This window comes from Balaenoptera ricei, chromosome 13 (assembly GCF_028023285.1).
Source record: "Balaenoptera ricei isolate mBalRic1 chromosome 13, mBalRic1.hap2, whole genome shotgun sequence".
Taxonomy (NCBI): Eukaryota; Metazoa; Chordata; class Mammalia; order Artiodactyla; family Balaenopteridae; genus Balaenoptera; species Balaenoptera ricei.
In genome coordinates, this window is record NC_082651.1 from 15,017,474 (window position 1) to 15,043,551 (window position 26,078).

A 26,078-nucleotide genomic window follows, 5' to 3' on the forward strand; every position below is an offset into this window, starting at 1 on the left:
AATATTGTTTGTTTTTATATACTCTTCTGAGGTTTTTTTAAATTAAGTTTTTAGAGAGTTATAGATTCACATACATGCAGTTGTAAGAAATAATAGAAAGATTCTGTGTATACCCTTTACCCATTTTCCCCAGTGGTAACATCTTGCAGAGTTAAAGTAGGTATCACAACCAGGCAGTCAGCACTGATATAGTCAAGCTTTAGAATGCTTCCAGTTTCCATCACTACAGGGATCTCTCATGCTGCGCTTCTGTAACCAAACCCACTTCCCTCCCATCCCCACCCCCTCCTTATATCTGGCAATCACTAATCTGTTCTTCATTTTATAATTTTATAATTTCAAGAATGTTATATAGGAATCAGACTGGATGTAACCTCTTGGGATTGGCTTTTTTTCCTCTTTTTCTTCTTTTTTTTTAATTGAAGTATAATCGGCATATAATATTACACTAGTTTCAGATGTACAGCATAGTGATTTGACATTTATATACTTTACAACTTGATCACCTCGATAAATCTAGTAACTGTCTGTCACCCTACAAAGTTGTTGCAATATTTTTGACTATAATTCCCTGTGCTGTACATTACATCCCCATGACTTATTTATTTTATAACTGGAAGTTTGTACCTCTTAATCACCTTCACCTATTTTGCCCAACACCCCCTTAGATTGACTTTTTTTCACTCAGTGTAATTCTCTGGCAGTTAACCCAGGTTTTTGCATGTATCAGTAGTTCATTCCTTTTTTTCTTGCTGAGTAGTATTCCATGGTACGGATGTACCACAGTTTGATTAACCATTCACCTGAAGGATATTTGGGTTGTTTCCAGTTATCAGCTACTATGAATAAAGCTGCTATAAATGTGTGTAGATTTTTGCTTGAACATAAGTCTTCACTTCTCTGGGATAAATGGCCAGTAGAACAATTGCTGGGTTTTGTGGTTGCATATCAGAAACTGTCAAGCTGTTGTCCAGAGTGGTGGTACCATTTAAAATTCCCACCTGCCAGTGTATGAGTGATGCAGTTTTTCTGCATCCTCAAAATTGGGTGGGCTGAGGTGGGCTGGAGCCGGACGAGGAGAGAGGTGAGCCTGCTGCTCCCAGGACTTGGGCCCCGGGCTGGTCTCCCATCTCCCAAGGAGCGGTGGGAACTGCCAGACTGTTTTCTACAGCAGCTGCACCATTTTGCATTCCCATCACCTGTGCACCAGGTTCCAGTTTCCGCAGATTGGAGCCGTGTGGCAGACAGGGTCTTGGTGCTCCGGTGGGTGTCAGGCCTGAGCCTCTGAGGTGGGAGAGCCGAGTTCAGGACATTGGACCACCAGAGACCTCCTGAAACCATGTAATAGCAATCAGTGAGAGCTCTCCCAGAGATCTCCGACTCAACACCAAGACCCAGCTCCACTCAACGACCAGCAGCTCCAGTGTTGGACACCCCATGCCAAACAACTAGCAAGACAGGAACACAATTCCACCCATTAGCAGAGACGCTGCCTAAAATCCTAACTTCACAGACACCCCAAAACACACCACCGGACTCAGTCCTGCCCACCAGAAAGGCAAGATCCAGCCTCATCCACCAGAATACAGGCACCAGTTCCCTCCACCAGGAAGCCTACAGAACCCACTGAGCCACTGGGGCAGACACCAAAAACAGCAGGAACTGCAAACCTGCAGGCTGCGAAAAGGAGACCCCAAACACAGTAAGTTAAGCAAAATGATAAGACAGAGAAATAGGCAGCAGATGAAGAAGCAAAGTAAAAACCACCAGACCAAACAAATGAAGAGGAAATAGGCATTCTACCTGAAAAAGAATTCAGCGTAACAATAGTGAACAGGATCCAAAATCTTGGAAATAGAATGGAGAAAATACAAGAAACGTTTAACAAGGACCTAGAAGAACTAAAGAGCAAACAAACGAACAACACAATAAATGAAATTAAAAATTCTCTAGAAGGAATCAATAGAAGAATAACTGAGGCAGAAGAACGGATAAGTGACCTGGAAGATGAAATAGTGGAAATAACTACCACAGAGCAGAATAAAGAAAAAAGAATGAAAAGAATTGAGGACAGTCTCAGAGACCTGTGGGACAACATTAACTGCATCAACATTCGAATTATAGGGGTCCCAGAAGAAGAAGAGAAAAAGAAAGGGACTGAGAAAATATTTGAAGAGATAATAGTCAAAAAGTTCCCTAACATGGAACAGGAAATAGTCAATCAAGTCCAGGAAGCACAGAGAGTCCCATACAGGATAAATCCAAGGAGAAACACACCAAGACACATATTAATCAAACTATCAAAAACTAAATACAAAGAAAAAATATTAAAAGCAGTAAGGGAAAAGCAACAAATAACATACAAGGGAATCCCCATAAGGTTAACAGCTGATCTTTCAGCAGAAACTCTGCAAGCCAGAAGGAAGTGGCAGGATATACTTAAAGTCATGAAGGAGAAAAACCTACAACCAAGGTTACTCTACCCAGCAAGGATCTCATTCAGATTTGATGGAGAAATTAAAACCTTTACAGACAAGCAAAAGCTGAGAGAGTTCAGCACCACCAAACCAGCTTTACAGCAAATGCTAAAGGAACTTCTCTAGGCAGGAAACACAAGAGAAGGAAAAGACCTACAAAAGAACCCCAAAACAATTAAGAAAATGGTAATAGGAACATACATAACGATAATTGCCTTAAATGTAAATGGATTAAATGCTCTAACCAAAAGATAGACTGGCTGAATGGATACAAAAACAAGACCCGTATATATGCTGTCTACAAAGACTCACTTCAGACCTAGGGACACATACAGACTGAAAGTGAGGGGATGGAAAAAGGTATTTCATGCAAATGGAAATCAGAAGAAAGCTGGAGTAGCAATTCTCATATCAGACAAAATAGACTTTAAAATAAAGACTATTACAAGAAAAAAAGAAAGACACTACATAATGATCAAGGGATCAATCCAAGAAGGAGATATAACAACTGTGAATATTTATGCACCCAGCATAGGAGCACCTCAATACATAAGGCAAATGCTAACAGCCATAAACGGGGAAATCGACAGTAACACAGTAATAGTAGAGGACTTTAACACCCCACTTTCACCAATGCACAGATCATCCAAAATGAAAATAAATAAGGAAACACAAGCTTTAAATGACACATGAAACAGGATGGACTTAATTGATATTTATAGGGCATTCTATCCAAAAACAACAGAATACACTTTCTTCTCAAGTGCTCATGGAACATTCTCCAGGATAAATCATATCTTGGGTCACAAATCAAGCCTTGGTAAATTTAAGAAAATTGAAATCGTATCAAGTATATTTTCCGACCACAGCGCTCTGAGACTAGATATCAATTAGACGAAAAAAACTGTGAAAAATACAAACACATGGAGGCTAAACAGTACACTACTAAATAATCAAGAGATCACTGAAGAAGTGAAAAAATACCTAGAAACAAATGACAATGAAAACAGTGTGACCCAAAACCTATGGGATGTAGCAAAAGCAGTTCTAGGAGGGAAGTTTATAGCAGTACAATCCTACCTCAAGAAACAAGAAAAATCTCAAATAAACAACCTAACCTTAAACCTACAGCAATTAGAGAAAGAAGAACGAAAAAAACCCCAAAGTTAGCAGAAGGAAAGAAATCATAAATATCAGATCAGAACTATATGAAAAAGGAATGAAGGAAATGATAGCAAAGATCAATAAAACTAAAACCTGGTTCTTTGAGAGATAAACAAAATTGATAAACCATTAGCTAGACTCATCAAGAAAAAGAGGGAGAAGTCTCAAATCAGTAAAATTAGAAATGAAAAAGAAGTAACAACTGACACTGCAGAAATACAAAGGATCATGAGAGATTACTACAAGCAACTGTATGCCAATAAAATGGACAACGTGGAAGAAGTGGACAAATTCTTAGAAAAGCACAACCTTCTGAGACTGAACCAGGAAGAAATGGAAAATATAAACAGACCAATCACAAGCACTGAAATTGAAACTGTGATTAAAAATCTTCCAACAAACAAAAGCCCAGGATCGGATGGCTTCACTGGCAATTTCTATTAAACATTTAGAGAAGAGCTAACACCTATCCTTCTCAAACTCTTCCAAAATATAGCAGAGGGAGGAACACTCCCAAACTCATTCTATGAGGCCACCATCACGCTGATACCAAAACCAGACAAAGATGTCACAAAAAAAGAAAACTACAGACCAGTATCTCTGAAGAAAATAGATGCAAAAATCCTCAACAAAATACTAGCAAACAGAATCCAAGAGCATATTAAAAGGATCATACACCGTGATCAAGTGGGTTTTATCCCAGGAATGCACAGATTCTTCAATATACGCAAATCAATCCATATGATACACCATATTAACAAATTGAAGGATAAAAACTATATGACAATCTCAATAGATGCAAAAAAAGCTTTCAACAAAATTCAACACCCATTTATGATAAAAACTCTCCAGAAAGTGAGCATAAAGGGAACTTACCTCAACATAATAAAGGCCATATATGACAAACCCACAGCCAACATTGTTCTCAATGGTGAAAAACTGAAACCGTTCCCACTAAGATCAGGAACAAGACAAGGTTGCCCACTCTCACCACTAGTATTCAACATAGTTTTGGAAGTTTTAGCCTAGCAGTCAGAGAAGAAAAAGAAATAAAAGGAATCCAAATCAGAAAAGAAGTAAAACTGTCACTGTTTGCAGATGACATGATAGTCTACATAGAGATTCCTAAAGATGCTACCAGAAAACTACTAGAGCTAATCAATGGATTTGGTAAAGTAGCAGGATACAGAATTAATGCACAGATATCTCTTTCATTCCTATACACTAAAGATGAAAAATCTGAAAGAGAAATTAAGGAAACACTCCCATTTACCACTGCAACAAAAATAATAAAATACTTAGGAATAAACCTACCTAAGGAGACACAAGACCTGTACTCAGAAAACTATAAGACACTGATGAAAGAAATCAAAGATGACACAAACAGATGGAGAGATATACCATGTTCTTGGATTGGAAGAACCAACATTGGGAAAATGACTATACTACCCAAAGCAATCTACAGATTCAGTGCAATCCCTATCAAACTACCAATGGTATTTTTCACAGAACTAGAACAAAAAATTTCACAATTTGTATGGAAACACAAAAGACCCCGAATAGCCAAAGCAATCTTGAGAAAGAAAAACAGAGCTGGAGGAATCAGGCTTGCTGACTTCAGACTGTACTACAAAGCTACAGTAATCAAGACAGTATGGTACTGGCAACAAAAACAGAAATGTAGATCAATGGAACAGGATAGAAAGCCCAGAGATAAACCCACACACATATGGTCACCTTATATTTGATAAAGGAGGCAAGAATATACAGTGGAGAAAAGACAGCCTCTTCAATAAGTGGTGCTGCGAAAACTGGACAGCTACATGTAAAAGAATGGAATTAGAACACTCCCAAACACCATATGCAAAAATAAACTCAAAATGGATTAAAGACCTAAGTGTAAGGCCAGACACTATAAAACTCTTAGAGGAAAGCATGGGCAGAACACTCTATGACATAAATCACAGCAAGATCCTTTTTGACCCACCTCCTAGCGAAATGGAAATAAAAACAAAAATAAACAAATGGGACCTAATGAAACTTAGAAGCTTTTGCACAGCAAAGGAAACCATAAACAAGACGAAAAGACAACCCTCAGAATGGGAGAAAATTTTTGCAAATGAAGCAACTGACAAAGGATTAATCTCCAAAATATACAAGCAGCTCAATATCAAAAAAACAAACAGTACAATCCAGAAATGGGCAAAAGACCTAAATAGACATTTCTCCAAAGAAGACATACAGATTGCCAACAAACACAGGAAAGGATGCTCAACATCACTAATCATTAGAGAAATGCAAATCAAAACTACAATGAGGTATCGCCTCACACCGGTCAGAATGCCCATCATCAAAAAATCTACAAACAGTAAATGCTGTAGAGGGTGTGGAGAAAAGGAAACCCTCTTGCACTGTTGGTGGCAATGTAAATTGATACAACCACTATGGAGAACAGTATGGAGATTCCTTAAAAAACTAAAAATAGAACTACCATATGACCCAGCAATCCCACTACTGGGCATATACCCAGAGAAAACCATAATTCAAAAAGAGTCATGTACCACAATGTTCATTATAGCACTATTTACAATAGCCAGGGCATGGAAGCAACCTAAGTGTCCATCAACAGATGAATGGATAAAGAAGATATAGCACATATATGCAATGGAGTACTACTCAGCCATACAAAGAAACGAAATTGAGTTATTTGTAGTAAGGTGGATGGACCTAGAGTCTGTCATACAGAGTGAAATAAGTCAGAAAGAGAAAAACAAATACCACGTGCTAATACATATATATGGAATCTAAAAATAAAAAGTGGCTCTGAAGAACCTAGGGGCAGGACAGGAATAAAGACACAGACGTAGAGAATGGACTTGAGGGCACGGGGAGGGGGAAGGGTAAGCTGGGACGAAGTGGAGAGTGGCATGGACACGTATACACTACCAAATGTAAAATAGCTAGTGGGAAGCAGCCGCATAGCACAGGGAGATCAGCTTGGTGCTTTGTGACCACCTAGAGGGGTGGGGTAGGGAGGGTGGGAGGGAGATGCAAGAAGGAGGGGATAGGGGGATATATGTATACATATAGCTGAACCACTTTGTTATACAGCAGAAACTAACACAACATTGTAAAGCAATTATACTCCAATAAAGATGTTTAAAAAAAAAAAAAGTCAAGGACACCATGCCTAACAGACTAAATCTCTGGCAATAAAAAATTGAAAACAAAACAAACAAAAAAATTGGGTGGTGTCACTATTTTCTTTTAGCCATTCTGATGGGTTTGTAGAGCTCTCTGATTGTTGTTTTAATTTGTATTTCCCTAATGGTTGATGATTAGGAACATTTTTTCATATGCTTATTTGCTATTGTGTCTCTTTTGGTGAAATGACACTTGCCTACTTTTGTGTATGTTTGAAATTCTTCACAATGAAATGCTAAAAGATTAATCTCTTTAAATCCGTTTATGTTGTTTTTGGTTTTAGTTTCTTTTAGTACATCTACTGATGTTTTTGTCACAGGTATGCAGTCATACTGTGTCTGTAATTGAAAACTTGAGGAGAGCTAGGGTGAAATCTCTCACCCTCCTTTTGCCATCTGAAATTGGTTACTGTTTTACTTATTTCTATAAAAAAATGTTCTGGAATTTTTGTGGTCAGTACAAAAAAGGAAAAGCCAATTTCTGACCTAATACTAAATATGTCATTTTATGTAGGAGCACTTGAGTCTTCATAAAATCACCTCAGTGCTGTTTACTATTAAGACACTAATATGTTTAATTTTTTTATCCAGTTTGAATATTATAGTTCTCTGTTGTTTTCAACCATTCATTGGTTTATTCAACAAATATTTGAGTGTCAGCTGTGTGAGGGCACAACGCTAGGCACTGGGAATAAAATCGTGAGTCCACCTCCAAATAAAAAAGAAACCTAGTGCTGTCTTGGGCAGCACGTGTACCAAAATGGGAACCTTACTGAGAAGGTCAACATGGCCTCTGCACACGGATGACGTGCAAATTCATGAAGGGTACTGTATTTGAAGAACGAACAAAAAAGAAATCCACCCACCAAGTCCCCACTCTCTAGAGACGTCAGGGGGCCCCGGCACTGTGCAGAGGGAGGCCCTGAAGGTGGAGGGAGCCTCGGACACTGGAGGGCCTGCAGGAGGCCCGGGCGGGGCTGCTGGGGAGGAGCTGAGCACAAAGAGCCATAACCATGAAGCGCTACTCGTTGTGTTTCACAACCCCCTCTGTGCGACTTTGGTCTTTCTAAGTTTAAATGTCAGCTAGTTTTTATAATGCTAACTTATTAATGTTTTCTGTAGAATTTTAACCTTTTTATTTTGGAGATTCTTATTTTATTGTGAAATATATACAGCTAAAATTTTTCTGTGATCTGCCGATTCATCCCTCCCACCCTTAACCCCTGGCAACCTTTTTACTGCCTCCATAATTTTCCCTTTTCCAGAATGTCATATCATTGGAATCATGCAGTATGTTGCCTTTTAGATTGACTTCTTTCACTTAGTAATATGCATGTAAGATTTCTGCAGGTCTTTTCATGGCTTGATAGCTCATTTCTTCTTAGTGCTGAATAATACTCATTGTGTGGATGTACCACACTTCATTTATCCATTATTATTGTTCACTTACAGCAACATCTTGGTTGCTTCCGAGTTTTGGCAATTACGAATAAAGCTGCCATAAACGTCCGTGTGCAAGTTTTTGTGTGGACATAAGTTTTTAACTCCTTTGAATAAATACCAAGGAGGGCTATTGCTGGATCACATGGTAAGAGTATGTAGCCAGGACATGGAAGCAACCTAAGCGTCCATCGACAGATGAATGGATGAAGAAGATGTGGCACATAAATACAATGGAATATTACTCAGCCATAAAAAGAAATGAAATTGAGTTATTTGTAGTGAGGTGGATGGACCTAGAGACTGTCATACAGAGTGAAGTCAGAAAGAGAAAAACAAATACCGTATGCTAACACATGTTTATGGAATCTAAAAAAAAAAGTTCTGAAGAACCTAGGGACAGGACAGGAATAAAGACACAGACATAGAGAATGGACTTGAGGACACGGGGAGGGGGAAGGGTAAGCTGGGACGAAGTGAGGGAGTGTCATGGACATATATACACCACCAAATGTAAAATAGATACCTAGTGGGAAGCAGCTGCATAGCACAGGGAGATCAGCTTGGTGCTTTGTGTCCACCTAGAGGGGTGGGATAGGGAGGGTGGGATAGGGAGGGTGGGAGGGAGACGCAAGAGGGAGGAGATATGGGGATATATGTATACGTATAGCTGATTCACTTTGTTATACAGGAGAAACTAACACACCATTGTAAAGCAATTATACTCCAATAAAGATGTTAAAAAAAAAAGTATGTTTAGTTTTGTAAGGAACTGACAAACTGTCTTCCAAGGTGGCTGTACCATTTTTCATTCCCATCAGCAATAATTGAGCGTTCCTGTTGCTCCACATCCTCACCAGCATTTGGTGCTGTCAGTGTTTTGGATTTTGACCATTCTAATAGGTGTATACTAGTATCTTATTGTTGTTTTAATTTGCATTTCCCTAATGATATAGGATGTTGAACATCTTTTTATGTGCTTTTTCGCCATCTGTATATCTTCTTTGGTGAGTTGTCTGTTTAGGTCTTCTGCCTGTTTTTGATTGAGTTGTTCGTTTTCTTATTGATGAGCTTTAAGAGTTCTTTGTATACGTTAGATAACAGTCCTTTATCAGAAATGTCTAATGAAAATATTTTCTTCCAGCTTTTGGCTTGTCTTCTCATTCTCTTGTGGGGGTCACTATTTTTATTTATAAAATAATTTTTTCTGTCACGTGTGCTTTTTTTCCTTGTGGAACATAGAAAATACATTTTGGTCCAGTATTTTATTTTTCTCATATATCAATATGTATCTTCTTGGTTTTGAGTTTCCAGGGTACATGTACATTTATTTTGTCCTTTTAAAAATCCACCTCCCCAATCCTTTTTGAGTGGTTATCAAATTAAATATTGTTGGAATTAGTTTTATTTCTAAGTTCATTTTTGCTTCATCTTTTCCCCACTATATTGACTCTTCCTTTTCTTGTTTCTTTTAACAATCAGAAGTTTATACCTTTTTCAAAATACAAATGTTTCAGTATTTAACTTAACACTTGTCACGTCATTTTTTTTGTCTTTTTATTTTTACCAGTTCAAAAAAGTTTATTGAACACATGTCATATTCAGCCACTCTCTCTGGGATACAGACTCAGGATGCAAATTAGGATAAAACATATGCCTGTGTAGACATCAAACTTGTATCATTCAAGCAGAACTATATGGAATTTGCTTTATTTTTACCCTTCTTCTCTTCCTCCCATCACTTACCTTTTTACAGTAATCAATAGTAACTTTAACATTGTAGAATTTCTGTCTTTCTTATATCATTATAATGACATATATAATTTATTGGTTATTTCAGCCATACATATTCTTAATACTTCTTCTCTATAGACTAATCTTAATAAATAAATGAATATTTTACTTTCTCTTTTCAATGTCAAGGGAAATGAAGTATTCTCTGCAACTAGCAAACTTCCTTACTCCTTTAGAAAAATCACAAAATGCTGTGTATGTCAGAGAGGCATATCTCTGGTTCCTCTTGTTTCCTTGCCCCTTGTTTTCCTTAGCTGTGACAGCATCCCGGAGTCTGGATTCATACAGAGGTGGATTGGTGGTGAGTCCTGGGGTAGCTGCGGGGCCCTGTGCACCGGTTTTGGTGAACAGCTGGACGTGAGGCATTTCTCAGAACTTTTAAGTCTCATGAAATTTCAAAACTGATTTGAAGGGTTGCCAGCTCTTTATTTTGACATGTTAAAGACTTTAGGGGGGAGAAATGATCATTTGTTACTACCACGATTTCTTATACAGAACATAGAGTATGTGTATGATCTCAGACAACAGAACATTTTTTGTAACAAGGAACTGTAGCCATCTTACACTGACACATACTGACTCTCATTTTCCTGTGGACCAGCAACAGGCCCCTCCCGGGCAGCCCCCCTACGTAGGCTGGTGTGTGGGAAGCACTGCTTGGGTTGCTTAAAGCCTCTTTTCCATTGTGGCCCCAGCAAGGCCTACCTAGAGCCATTCCTCCCGTGTGTGACTTGTCGTGGGGGTGACATCATCCCTAGCTGGCTTCCTTCCCTAAAGGTCAGATGCAGGCTTTCAGGCCATTCTCCAGATCAGCTGGTTGGTGTGGGTGCTCGGAAAATTTGTACCTATTGTAGCCAAAGTAGCACACAATTTAGGAAAGTCAGTCTTTGTCCCAGGACAGTAATGTAGTCTACAGGTACATAAATAGCTTTGGAAGTCCACCCACTATTGCTGACTTTTATTAGAATAGCTTGTGATTTGACTGTCTTTCTTTATTCCATCCTGCGTCACATTCTGTTGAGCAATCCTGACTGTTATGTTTCCCTTTCAGCGGTTTTGCGAGTGGCTGGTTCCCTGCAGAAGAGCACAGAAGTGATGAAGGCCATGCAGAGTCTTGTGAAGATCCCAGAAATCCAGGCCACCATGCGGGACCTGTCCAAAGAGATGATGAAGGTGCCCTGGGGCCACCCTATGTCCTGTTCCAAAGCACTAAGAGTCAGCAAGCGGCAGGGGCTAGGGTCGGGGCTGGGCAGGAGTAGACAGGCCACTGTTGCCAGACAGAAATGATTTTGAGGACAGAGGAGCAGCTGTTAACACTGGTTGAAACCGTCTGAGCTGAGCGTGGCAGAGGCTGGGTCAGATTGCCAGGGTGTTCCTTAGAAGAAGCGATAGTATACCCAGAGCTCTAGGGGAGGTGGGAGACCCAGGAAGCAACTGCGTGGGATTCGGGGACCTAGGATTTAAGGGTTCTGACATGAACAAGGAAACAGAAAAAAACCCAGGTTCCTCCGTTTGTCTCAGGGGAGTGTTAGCAAAGCTGGCAAGGGAGATGTTTCAAGACCAGGGATGGGCAAACTTTTTTTGTAAAGGGCTGGATAGTAAATGTATTTTCTACTTTGTGGGCCATACGTCTCTGTTGTAACTACTCAGCTCTACTTGTAGCATGAAAGCAGCTGTAGATCATGTGTAAACAAACGGTCATGACTATGTTCTTATAAAACTTTATTTATGAAAGTAGGCAGTGGATTGGGTTTGGCCTGCAGGCTGTCATTGGCTGACCCCTTAGACTAGAAAAGGAAACTGAGAACCAAATAGAAAGCAGTAAACACCTACTGCCCCGGGATCAGGGCCTGGCAGGGACCTGTCCTGGTGGCCTTCAGATGGGGGACAGGGCCCAGGAGGGCGTATTTACTGAGCCCCCGCCTGCCAGTGGTGCAGCACACACGCTGTCCTAGAAAGTCCTCCCAGCCACCTTGGGAGGTAGGTATTTTTTTCCCCATTTTATACAGGAGTAGGAAACTGAGTCTTCAAGTTGCCAGGTAACTTATCTGAGTGGCCTTGGTAGGAGGTGACAGATCTGGGGTTGAAGCACAGATGCCTGAGCTGCCTCAGAAGACATGGTGATAAGAGGTGCCTCATCAGGTGCTGTTTCACACTTTGAACCTGTGGCCTGAGCCCAGAGGGTACACCTCAAACTCTTGTTTGCAGCTTGTGCATAGAAGCTGCCTCCCCTCCTCCTCGGGAATTTCATGTATGAACTTGAGTTATAAACAGGGCTCTAGGGCATGGGAGAGAGGAACTGGAGAAGAAAATTGATAGAAAAGAAAGGCAACATAAAAAGCCCAGCGCCCAGGTCTTTGGCGTGAGAAATCCTTGGGCAGTCATGAGGAGGGCACCAGGTCAGCGGGGTCTGTCCTTTACAAGTGGTGGGTGGATGTCTCATCCCCCAGGTTGTGATGCCTGTCCCACGTGAGACTGGGTGACAAGGTAATTCTGAACTGACTTCACGCCTGCTCTCTCTGACTTATGTAGCCACCAGGATCTGAGCGGCGGAGTCTTTTTTTAGAATCTGGGATCTTTTCCACAAAAGTTTCTGAATACTGAGCATAGTATAGATTTGGAGGAGGGCCTGCATGTAGTAGATGGTAAATATTTCCTGAATTCATCCAAGGGTGCATCTCCAGGTGCACACTGAAGCCTCTGGCGGGGTCCCAGCGTGTCGAGGGCGACGACATGATCTCAGTCATTCCATTTGTCCCCAGACCCTGGCCTGGCGTGTGGCACAGAGCGTACATTTGACAAATGCTTGCTGGTTGGATGAATGTAGAAGTGAGTGGCCACTTGTCCCTCCAGGATGCGGAGGACTGTTAGTCAGGCTGCCCTAGGCTCTTTTAACTGGGATGGTGCGTATGTATCGAGCCTCTTTTACACTAGCCTCCAGCACTAAGATCCATTCACCCAGGCCACAGGGCTCCACTTGTATCCTTGAATGTGAATTTGTTCCTTTTGGTTGGGAGCAAAAGGTCTGAGAATGGGCAGAATATGGAACTAGCTAGATTCGTGCCATTAAGAGTCACCTGAGTGCTCTGACAGCAGGACAGGCAGGAGAGAGGGCTTGCTCTAAATCTGATACCTTCAGCACATGGTCGGTGAGAGTCGTGCCCTGGCTCAGTGCAGGGGAGCCAGGGCTGGAGCTGCCGCACGTGACCTTGCGCTCGCATGACATTGCTCAGCCAGGAAGGCTGCAGGGTCTGCTCGTGTTGGCTGGTGTTAGAGAGCAGTTTTCTCGTGCGCGCAGTGGCGCTGTGCTCTTGAGAGCGAAGGAGGCTGACGAGCCGGCTTCAGGCTACCAGGCACGGGGCTTCCAGGAGGGACTGTGGAAGGCACTGCCTTGTTGGGCCCCGAAACGCTGTCTCATCAGTTCTCTCAGGCTTTGGTGAATTGACTGATCCTTGCCAGGACCCTGCAGACCCTGGGCCAGCAGCTGTAACTTGGATGTGCTGAAGTACAGGCCTTTTCGGGGTTCCGTGGGGCCCCACCCCGCTCTTGGTATTTGTTATCATAGTGTCTGCTGTGACTCCAGCCAGTTTTCATATTGTGTTTCAACTCCTGCACGCATAGATTTGCAATGTCAGGGCAAATGCTTCCCGAGACAGCACCCTCTCATCTCAGCAAGTTGTTCCCCACGTGCTGCGTTATCGTCTGAGTTACTTTGTGAAGCTCTGCTGATAGAGGCCCCCTCCTCCAACCTTGGTACTAAATTTGGAGAGCAATTTCCCTTTGGCTTTTTGCTTCCTCCAGAGAGGGCAGACAGCATGCGGTGTTGCCTGCAGCCAGCTGTCTGTGGCTTAGCCCTTGAAAGTGTGGACAGGACTTGGAGACACCAGAGCTCGGTTGATGCTGGGCCCATAGGGGCGCCTGCTGGGAGTGGATTTAACAGTTGCGGGGGCTTCCCTGGTGGCGCAGTGGTTAAGAATCCGCCTGCCAATGCAGGGGACATGAGTTCGAGCCCTGGTCCGGGAAGATCCCACATGCCACGGAGCAACTAAGGCCATGCACCACAACTACTGAGCCTGCGCTCTAGAGCCCACGAGCCACAACTACTGAGCCTGCGTGCCTAGAGCCCGTGCTCTGCAACAAGAGAAGCCACCGCCATGAGAAGCCCACGCACCGCAACAAAGAGTAGCCCCCCCCCGCCTGCAACCAGAGAAAGCCCACGCGCAGCAATGAAGACCCAACGCAGCCAAAAATAAATAAACAAAAAATAAATAAATTTATTAAAAAAAAAAAAACAGTTCCAGGAAGTGACATGGTTTATTCTGTGTTTAGGCTGGGATCATAGAAGAGATGTTAGAGGACACTTTTGAAAGCATGGACGATCAAGAAGAAATGGAAGAAGCAGCAGAAATGGAAATTGACAAAATTCTGTTTGAAATCACCGCAGGTATGACCCAAGATCCTTCCTCTTTCCCCTCTCCTTTTATGGCCATTCTTCTTGCATTCGCAAAATTAACTAGTAGCTTTTTCTTTAGATTATAACTCCCTTCTACATTTCTTATTTTAGATTAGAACCAAAATTCTAACAATCAAAATCCTTAGTGATTATGACTTTGATATCATTAGAAGTTGGTGTTTGCACACATTTGTCATAGTGAGCAAAATCCCACCAAAACAGCTGTTTTATTGCCCCTTTTCTGTTTCTTGTCAAACTGAACCAGGTCTGAAGGACAGAGAAAAGGAGGGACCACTTGCTTAAGCTGATGTTTTGTTGATCTGCGTGCTGTTTCTTTACAGGGGCCTTGGGCAAAGCACCTAGTAAGGTGACCGACGCCCTCCCAGAGCCTGAACTTCCAGGAGCGATGGCTGCATCAGAAGATGAGGAGGAGGAAGAGGCCCTGGAGGCCATGCAGTCCCGTCTGGCCACACTCCGCAGCTAGGGCTGCCCAGCCTGGCCCCCAGGCTCTCCTCCGGCCCTGCCATCGGGCGCGCACTCCTTGAAGCCTCCGCCGATTTCTGTATCTCTTGCACTACACCTCTGGGTGAGGCACTGCGTTCTGGAGAACGTTCTCTGCTAATCTCTCTTCACTCTCTGCAGAGGTTTGGGGATCTCAGTGGAATTGTTTTGAGAGGTGGTGTAATAAATGCATCATTTCAGGAGAATAAACAGAAGTATCTTTTGGGGGATGAGGGCAAAGAAGTCTGTCTTCTCATGAAGCACTTCTGAGAATAGAGTCAATTGCCTGAATGTTGAGGACTCTATATTTTTTTTTTTGTCTGTAAAACACTATATAAATGGATTTTAATAAATTTCTGCTTTAACACTTGGTCTCATTGTAGATTGTTGGGTGCAGTGAACTTTCAAGGTGTTTGCTGTCCCAAATTATTTTATATGTTGGCCTTGGAAAGAGGAGGTGCTATAGCAGGGCACATGGGATTCGGAAGCTCAGCTGAAAGGGCTTCTGCTCTGTGGCCCCTGCTCCCCAGCCTTCACAGATGTGCTGTGTGAGCTACTCTTCTGCTTTTTGTCATCTGTGTAAGCAAAAGGATGCTTGGGAATTGTGACCCCTTGTCTTGTTGGCTGGGTAACTATATTACGTGTGTCCTGAGGGGTGTGTGTGTGTGTCTGTAGCTTTCCTCCCTTTCCTTCCCATTGCAAGTTGCAGACAGCTGTGAGATTAGGACTCTTTCACCCTCTGATTGCCTTTCCGTGCGTTAAGCTGGTTGTCTTGGACGCATGGGATATGGGCGTACATATCAGTGCTTTCTCAAAGCCAGGAGCCGACCGGTGAAAGAGGCATGGTGTGGTCATGCATTATAAACAACTCACACATTTCTAAGCTGTATTTTGAAATAATTCAGCAGTAGCAATTTATATTTGTGTGGGCTTGACAGTTTACAAAGCTGTTTAACATATGTAATCATTCAGTCTTCACAAGTTAGGAAAACAGCTTGCTGAAGTGACGTATCCTAAATCACAGTCACGAAGTGGCAGAACTGGGGCTCAACCCAGGTCTCTCTGGTCCAAGTCTTGTGTGCCCTAAACAGGTAGGAAAAAAAACCCAACCACTCTCTCCCAGGTTGGCTTTGTAGATTGTATGGAGAAATCCAAGTGTATCAGATGTGCTGCAGCGAGGGCCTTCGAGTCTCATCCTGCAAAATGGGAATCTTCAATCCAGGGGACCGTCCTATTGCTCTTGATCTCATCTTTAGGATACAGTTTGTTGTTTAAGTAAACATTATTTTTCAGAGAAGTTTTAGGTTCAGAGCACAGTTGAGCAGAAAATAGAGTTCTCATGTACACCTCTGGCCCTGACACAGGCACCGTCTCCCCCTTGTATGTACTGACATCTCGCACCCCACAAGTACACTTACTCCTGGAATCATACAGTACGTAGCCCTTTCACATTGGCTTCTTACACTTAGTAATATGCATGTAAGTTTCCTCCATGTCTTTTCATGGCTTGACAGGCCATTTCTTTTTAGTGCTAAATAATATTCCATTGTCCGCATGCACCACACTATCCATTCACCTACGGAAGGACATCTTGGTTGCTTCAAAGTTTTGGCAATTATGAATAAAGCCATAAATGTCTGTGTGCAGGTCTTTGTGTAGACATTCATTTCAACTATTTAGGTGAATACCAAGGAGCACAGTTGCTGGATCTTATGGTAAGAGTATGTCTAGTTTTGTAAAAAACTGAGTCTTCCAAGTGGCTGTATCGTTTTGCGTTCCCGCCAGCAATGACGCGAGTTCCTATTGCTCCACATCCTCACCAGCATTTGGTGTTGTGTTTTGGATTTTGACTATCCTAATAAGTGTGTAACGGTATCTCGTGTTAATTTGCATTTCCCTGATGATATATGATGTTGAACATCTCTTTATGTGCTTTTTTGCCATATGTATATATTCTTTGGTGAGGTATCTGTTTAGAACTTTTGCCCGTTTTTAATTGGGTTCTTATTGCTGAGTTTTAAGACTTCTTTGTATACTGTGGATAATAGTGCTTTATCAGAAATACATTTTGCAAACATTTTCTCCCAATCTGTGGCTTGTTTTCTTACTCTCTTCACATTGTTTTTCACAGAGTAGTTTTTAATATTAATGAAGTCCATCTTACCAATTATTTATTTCATGATAGTGCCTTTGATATTGGATCTTAAAAGTCATTGCCATACCCAAGGTCACCTAGAGTTTCTATGTTATTTTGTTAGTAGTCTTATAGTTTTGCATTTTACATTTAGGTCTGTGATCTGTATTAATTCTTGTAAAGCATGTAACGTCTGTGTCTAGATTTATTTCTTTGCATGTGGATGTCCAGTTATTCGAGCACCATTTGTTGAAAAGACTATCTTTGCTGCAGTATACTGCCCTTGCTGCTTCATCAAAGATCAGTTGACTATATTTATGTGGGCCTATTTTGGGGCTCTCTATTCTGTTCCATTGATGTATTTGCTTATTTTTTTGCCAATACCAAATTGTCTTGATTACTGTAGCTTAATAGTAAGTCTTGAAGTCAGGTAGCATCAGTCCTCCAACTTTGTTCTTCTTCAATAGTGTTGTCTATTCTGCGTCTCTTGCCTCTCTATATAAACTTCAGAATTCATCTGCCAGTATCCACAAAACTTGCTGGGATTTTGATTGGGACTGCTTTGAATCTGTAAGTCAAGTTGAGAGGAACTGATGTATTGACAGGATATAGTTTTATGATCCCATTTATCTGGCTAATTTATTCACAGAATGATTTTGGAATTAAGGAATGCTCATAAATCCCTGAGCGTTTTTGTCCTTATGTGGATAATCAAAGTTTATCCAGGTTCATGGATGGACAGAATAATGACAAGCACTCTTTCCACCATTCAAATAAAATGATGTAAATGTAGGGTTGGTTTGTTTTAATCGTTTGAATTGGTCCTGATTTTTCCATTCCTGTTTTCAGGCTAAGGAAAGAGCATTCTTGGCTCGTTATCAGGCCACATATTCCATTTTTCCTCAATACTCTGTTAGGTATCATTGGAAACAAGGTGAGTCAGATACTCTTCTGGCCCTGGAAAGGTCTGCAATCCGGAAAGGGAAACCATGGTGTCAACGCCTGCAATAAAAGTTTTCCTCTAAACCTCAGGCCCTTGATTTAGGTCCAGCACCAGCAACACCAGCTCCCACTCTCCCCACCCCATCCACAGATGAATCTACTTGGTGCCCAAAAAACCCAATTTAAAGGGTTGCATTCCAGAATAGCATTCCACACTGCCAACTCATTTGTTTTGTCTTCAGACACAGCGTACTCTTTAAAAATCACTGTGCAGCTTGTGTTGATCACCCAGCAGTTCGTTCTAGGCAGATAACTTCACTTTCTCTGTCCCTCCCCACTCTCCCCATATTGTCTATCAAAGACACCTTCCTGAGCCCTTGCCAATTGTACAGCTCACCTGGCCTTAGGCCCTTTTGCGTGTCATATACTTAAAGGTGTGTCTCAGAACTCCTGGAGAGAAGGGGTTGTGACTCATATTTGTTCCAAAATAGTACTAGTCATGCCTGCCTCTGCACCTCTCCCTAAAATCCAACCCCATAACTGTATTTATGGAAACAACTGTGAAAAATCAAAGCTTTGAAAAACTGGAGTTTTCCTTGTCCTACCCTAGTGACAGATGCTCTTCAAATGGTATTCTGTATTACCAATAAGAAAGGCTCATAAGTGAAAATAAACTTGGGAAATGTTTGGTTGAAATAAACATAAAGCAGGTTTTTTTAAACTTTTCACAGCCTTTCATATGCTTTTACCAATTTATTTAACCAAGCAGTTTCCTTTTGAGATACCAGAATGAACATTCCCTAGCCACTGAGCCATTTCAGAAATCCAAGTCTAAACCACAGTAGGGAAATACTTTTTCTTAAGGAAGTTCTCATTTACATATAATTAATTATAGTTTTTTGGTTTTTTTTTTTCACACACACACACTGTATTTTATTTTTACAAGAGATAAATAGACTGACACCAATCATTGTAAATGGATGACCACAACAAAAGCAACAATGATTGCAGTTACCAAACATGAAATACACTCATAATATTGACATTCAGTCCAGTAATCCTCCACTGTAACAGCTCCTTTACTTTGCAGTGAAAATTGATATGTATATTCTTTGCCTCTGAGTCCTTGTGGGATTTTTTTTTTTTAATTCAAACAAAGTTACAAAAATTATAATCTTCCTCATCAGTTCACTCAGTCCCATGTAATTAATTTTTTTTTCATCTTGATCTTTTGTTAGCACTTCTATGAGTTCATCAGTTTTTCATTAGAGTTCTGAAAATGTTTATTCATTCAGTTCAGCAGTACAGTCAGTTACTAATTATAGTTTTATAATATATTTATAGAGTTGTCAGCAAAATGGAGGAGTAGACAGCTCCAAACACCCATCCTTCCAAAGAAACATTGAAAAAAGTACCAGAAACTGTCAGAACCAACTTTGTCAGAACTCTGGAAAACAAAGGTTTACAGCAACCAAGAAGATGCTGTATTAAGAAAAAAGAAACTTAAAAACAGAAAGAAAGCTTTGTGGCATTTTTACTTGCCCTGGACAAACCTCTCTCCCAGCTTGCAGCGGTCTTGAAGACGGCAGCCCACATTCTCAAATGTGAGACCCTGGTCCCTAGTCCCAGGGAAAGAGAGAAGACCTTATTCCTAAATTGTCATGTTTGTCCCAATCTAAGGGCCATCCTGAAAGACTAACACAAGGTGCTCATCTCTGGTTTGCCTATCTTGGAATTTATTCAGGGTGGAAAAGCAGCAAGTTTTGCTTGAAAACATGTTAAGGATTTTTTTTTTATTTTTATTTTTTTTTAATGTGCAGAGCCACCTGGGGCAAAAGATTACAAGAGACTGCTCAAAACCTGGGAGGAAAAGCCAGGGAAAGGATTTCTTTGGGATATTAGTGCATTCAAAAGCAATTGTGTATACTGGGGAATTTAGAAAAGCAGGACAGGAATCATGCTCAGAAAAGACCTGAGAAGACCCCAGTTTTCACCACTGCTTGACCTATAGGCTTGGTGCATTCAGAAAGTGAAGGCTGAGGCAGAATCATAAATGGTCTGGCTAAGTGTTAAGAGTGTCCCAGCACAGAGCCAATCCATAGAAGATTGGGAGAGGTGTTTTTGTTTGATTTTTAAGGTTCTGAAATTCAAGGAAATCTCTGTCAAAACACTGGCTGAACACAGCTAAGCCTTCAATAATTCAGAACAGAAAAATCCCTGGGAAGGGGGAGGTTCTGATTTCCAGAATTATTCTGGGATATTGGAATGTCCAGTTTTCAACAACAACAAAATCACAAAGCATACCAAGAAAACGGAAAGTACAGCCCATTCAAAGGAAAAAAATTAAATTTAGAGAAACCATCCCTGAGGAAGCCCAGATACCACACTTGCTAGACAAAGACTTTAAGCCAGCTGTCTCAGATATGCTTAAGAGGTAAAGAAAACCAGGAAAATAATATATGAACAAAATGAGAATATCAATAAAGAGAAATAATAAAAAGGAACCACATAGAAATTCTGGAGCTGGAAAGTACAATAACTGAAATGAAAAAAAAATACACTAAAGGGGTTCAACAGCATATTTGAGGAGGAAGAAGAAAAAAATAGGTAAACTTGAAGATAGAACAACTGAAATGATCCAGTCTGAGAAGCAGAAAGAAAAATGAACACTGCCCAAGGGACTTGTGGGAGACCATCAAGCTCACCAACATGTGCATTATGGGAGGACCAGAAGGATAAGAGAGAGAGAAAAGGGAGCAAAAAGAATATTTGAAGAAATAATGACTGAAAACCTCCCATATCTGAAAGATACTAACCTATACATGCAAATAGCTCAACAAATTCCAAGCAAGATAAAATCAAAGCAATCCACGCTAAGACACATTATAGTCCAATTGTTGAAAAGAGACAGACTCTTGAAAGCAGCAAAAGAGAAGCAACTCCTCATGTACAAGGGATCCTCAATAAGATTAACATCTAATTTCTCATCGGAAACCATAGAAGCCAGAGGCAGTGGGGTGACATATTTAAGGTGCTGAAAGAAAAAACTTTCAATGAAGAGTTCTACATCCAGCAAAACTATCCTTCAAGAATGAAGGAGAGGGACTTCCCTGGTGGTGCAGTGGTTAAGAATCCACCTGCCAATGCAGGGGACACGGGTTCGATCCTTGGTCCAGGAGGATCCCAGATGCCATGGAGCAACTAAGCCTGAGCGCCACAACTACTGAGCCTGCGCTCTAGAGCCCGTGAGCCGCAACTACTGGAGCCCACATGCCTAGAGCCTGTGCTCTGCAACAAGAGAAGCCACCACAATGAGAAGCACGAGCACCACAACGAAGAGTAGCCCCTGCTCGATGCAACTAGAGAAAACATAGGCAGAACACTCTGACATAAATCGCAGCAAGATCTTTTTTGACCCACCTCCTAGAGTAATGAAAAAACAAAATAATAAACAAATGGGACCCAATTAAACTTAAAAGCTTTTACACAGCAAAGGAAACCATAAACAAGACGAAAAGACAACCCTCAGAATGGGAGAAAATATTTGCAAGCGAAGAAACTGACAAGGGATTAATCTCCAAAATACACAAACAGCTCATGCAGCTCAAAATCAAAAAAGCAACCCAATCAAAAAATGGACAGAAGACCTAAATAGACATTTCTCCAAAGAAGACATACAGATGGCCAACAAACACATGAAAGGATGCTCAACATCACTAATCATTAGAGAAATGCAAATCAAAACTACAATGAGGTATCACCTCACACCAGTCAGAATGGCCATCATCAAAAAATCTACAAACAGTAAATGCTGTAGAGGGTGTGGAGAAAAGGAAACCCTCTTGCGCTGTTGGTGGGAATGTAAACTGATACAGCCACTATGGAGAACAGTATGGAGGTTCCTTAAAAAACTAAAACTAGAACTACCATACAACCCAGCAATCCCACTACTGGGCATATACCCTGAGAAAACCGTAATTCAAAAAGAGTCATGTACCACAATGTTCACTGCAGCTCTATTTACAATAGCCAGGACATGGAAGCAAACTAAGTGTCCATTGACAGATGAATGGATAAAGAAGATGTGGCACATATATACAATGGAATATTAGCCATAAAAAGAAACGAAATTGAGTTATTTGTAGTGAGGTGGATGGACCTAGACTGTGTCATACAGAGTGAAGTAAGTCAGAGAAAAACAAATACCATATGGTAACACATATATGTGGACTCTAAAGAAAAAAAAATGGTTCTGAAGAACCTAGGGGCAGGACAGGAATAAAGATGCAGATGTAGAGAATGGATTTGAGGACACAGGGAGGGGGAAGGGTAAACTGGGACGAAGTGAGAGTGGCATGGACTTATATATACTACCAAAATAGGTAGCTAGTGGGAAGCAGCCACATAGCACAGGGAGATCAGCTCGGTGGTTTGTGACCACCTAGAGGGGTGGGATAGGGAGGGTGGGAGGGAGGTACAAGAGGGAGGAGAGGGCTTCCCTGGTGGCGCAGTGGTTGGGAATCCGCCTGCCAATGCAGGGGACACGGGTTCGTGCCCCGGTCCGGGAAGATCCCACATGCCACGGAGTGGCTGGGCCCGTGAGCCACAACTGCTGAGCCTGCGCGTCTGGAGCCTGTGCTCCACAACAAGAGAGGCCACGATAGTGAGAGGCCCGCGCATCGCGATGAAGAGTGGCCCCCGCTTGCCGCAACTAGAGAAAGCCCTCGCACAGAAACGAAGACCCAACACAGCCATAAAAATAAATAAATTAATAAAAAAAAAAAAAAAAAAAAAAAAAAAGAGGGAGGAGATATGGGGACATATGTGTATGTATAGCTGACTCACTTTGTTATAAAGCAGAAACCAACACACCATTGTAAAGCAATTATACTCCAATAAAGATGTTAAAAAATTTTTTTTATTTAATACACTTAACCTACTAGTTTAGCCTAGCCTACCTTAAATGTGCTCAGAACACTTACATTAGCCCATAGTTGGGCAAAATCATCTAACACAAGCCTATTTTATAATAAAGTGTTGAATATCTCATGTAATTTATTGAATACTGTGCTTGAAAGTGAAAAACAGAATGGCTGTATGGGTACTCACCATTACTGTACCCAGCTGAAAGCACACTGGATTTGAAGAATTTTGAAGGACTGAACTGCAGTTAACTGCTGGATGATGGGGATGCTACAGCCGCAGGGTCGTCAGTCTCTCTTCTGATGAGGCTTGAGAACAGCCGGTAGAAAGACCTGGGGCACTGACACTTGGTTTAGCAGGCATAGTGTTTGTTCTTCAGGAAGATAACCAGTTTTGAGTGCACAGTTTTTCTTCTCTATGGTAAGCAAGAGCTTCCTGTATCTGCCTGCCAGGTCTTGCCAATCTCTTGTAATTAACATCCATGTCTTCTAACTTCCATACACCACTGGTGATAGCAGGAAACGTCTCTGCCAGTTTCTTTGCTGTGAACTTTCTTGGTGCCTCGGGTATAACTTCTTCTTCCTCTGCCTCAACTTCTTTACTTCTTTCTTCCTCCAGTTCAATCAGCTCTTCATTGGAAGGCTCTTCAGCCTCGATGCCGAGAAGCTCATGAACATCCTCTTTATCAACGTCCAATTCTAGCTGCTTCCCAAGCACTAGCATCTTGTTCCTTTACTATTTCGGCAACAGTAGAATCTTTGTTAAAAGCCGTTCAGTGCGTCCATGTAGGTCTTCAGAGCTTTCTTCCAAATGCCATTCATGCATTGCTGTGCGACTTCTTCCCCTGCTGCAGTGATGGTTCACATTTAGAGCATGGTTGTGTTTGGAAGCGAATACACAACCTTTACATCAGGATGCACGTCACAGACATGCTGTGGATGCCCTGGAGCTTTGTCCAAGATCAGCTGGAATGGGATGTTGTTTTGCCTACAATATTCTCTTGCCTGTGACAGTTAAAAGTCTCCAAACAATGCTACTGTTTCCAGGCTTTCTTATTATGGTAATAACAAATGGGAAGTGTATGCTTCCTCACATTCTTGAATGCTCTAGGATTCTCTAATTGGTACATTAGGAAAGGCTTTAATTTGAACCCTGCAACATTTCCACCCAAAAGCAGTGTTAAATGGTCTCTGAATGCCTGACATTGTCTTGGACTCTTCATGAATGTATGTATGTTCTGGCATACAGTTCTAGAACAAGCTTGTTTCATCAATATTAACTTTTTGTGCTGGCAAATATTTCTCACCCACAATCATCCTATATAGCTCTTCCTTAAAAGCTTCAACACCTTTAGCATTGGCACTCACTGCCTCACTGTTGAATTTCACATTATGAAAATTATGATGCTTTTGAAGCATTGAAACCTCCCATGACTTGCTATAAACACTTGTGTATAAAGAGTGAATCGAAAAGACTTCTTGCCTTAGCCTGGGTCATCAGTCAGCTAAGTGGTGTACGTTTCTGTATCTGGTCTTCTATGTGACAAGTAATTTTTCAATATCATCAATTAGCCCAGCTCTTTTCTTCACGATGATGGTGTATTTGATGCTGTTTCACTGCATCATTGATTCACTTCTTAACCTTTAAGATGGTTATCATCAATGCAAAATTCCTAACTCATGTGCCATGATCATTACTGGCTTGCCACCTTCGTGCTGGGCAATTACCTTGAGTTTTATCTCAAGAGTAATTGCCTTCCTCTTCTTCTTCCTACTAGAAGCAGCAGATGCAGATGGGCGTTTTGCAGACATTACAGGATGTGAGAACACAAACCACAATCTGTACAAAATGCAAGCAACACAGTATTGTTGAAGCGCATTGGTTGTTTACCCTCAGGATCATATGTCTGACAGGCAGCTATCAACATCCATTTCTAATAAAAACTCTCAACAAAGTGAATATAGAGGGAACACACCTGAATATATATAGTGTCATATATGACAAGGCCATAGCTAACACAAAGCATACAATAAAAAATAAAAAAGGAAAATCTGAATAGTCTTAGATCTGTTGAAAAAAACTGAATCCTCTGTTAAAAATCCTACTGCATGTTTTCACTGATGAAGTGCTTCTACTAAACATTTTAGAAAGAAACATTACTTCACATACATTTTTTAAAATTATTTATTTATTTATTTGGCTGTGCCAGGTCTTACTTGTGGCTGGCAGGATCTTCGTTGCGGCGTGCAGGATCTTTAGTTGCGGCACGTGAACTCTCAGTTAAGGCATGTGAGATCTAGTTCCCTGACCAGGGATTGAACCCAGGCCCCCTGCATTGGGAGCACGGAGTCTTAGCCACTGGACCACCAGGGAAGTCCCATACGCATACATTTAAAGCTATAAATTCCCATCTAAGCACTGTTGTAAGCTGAATTCCACAACTTTTGAATGGTTGTATTTTTATTATTCCGTTCCCAGTATCTCATTTCCATTCTGATTTCTTCTTGATCAATGGGTTACTTAGAAGTATGTTGCTTAATTTCTCGACATTTGAGAATTTTGTAGTTTTATCTTTGTTTTTGGGTAGTGTATGGTTGTTCTTGAATAAGCAATGTGCGCTTGAAATGAATGTGTACTTTGCAGCCACTGGCTTTAGTGTTCTAATAAGTGTCAATTTGTTTGATAGGTTCAAATATTTTATATTTGTATTGGTTTTATATGTTTATTGTATCAATTACAGAAAGAGGTGGGTGAGAATCTTCAACTGTAATTGTGAACTTGTTTTCTCCTTTAATTTTGTCAAATTTTGCTTCATATCACTTTGCAGTTCTGTTATTAGGTTCGTACTTACTTAGGATTATTGTATCTTCCTGCTGAATTAATCCTTTCATGATTGTGAAAACAACTTCTCTCTGGTAAAACCCTATCTTAAAATCACTTTGGTATTAATATAGCCATATTTGCTTTCATACAATTAGTGTTTGCATGATATAACTTTTTCCGTGCTTTTACTTTTAACCTACAAACTGTATCTTCTGTAAGTAGTA

At 41.1% G+C, this 26,078-nt stretch overlaps 1 protein-coding gene and 1 non-coding gene across 2 annotated transcripts in view; both read left to right on the top strand.

Moving 5' to 3' along the window:
* Positions 1-15,399, top strand: part of CHMP3 (charged multivesicular body protein 3) — a 70,468-nt gene extending 55,069 nt beyond the window's left edge. The window contains 3 exon segments of the mRNA XM_059942336.1: positions 11,130-11,251; positions 14,408-14,522; positions 14,873-15,399. Coding sequence (XP_059798319.1) covers positions 11,130-11,251; positions 14,408-14,522; positions 14,873-15,015 — 380 coding nt within the window. The 3' untranslated portion in view covers positions 15,016-15,399.
* LOC132347174 (U6 spliceosomal RNA) lies at positions 7,576-7,682 on the top strand. The gene has a single exon (XR_009497128.1). It is a non-coding gene; the product is annotated as a U6 spliceosomal RNA (small nuclear RNA).
* Positions 15,400-26,078: the final 10,679 nt, after the last annotated feature.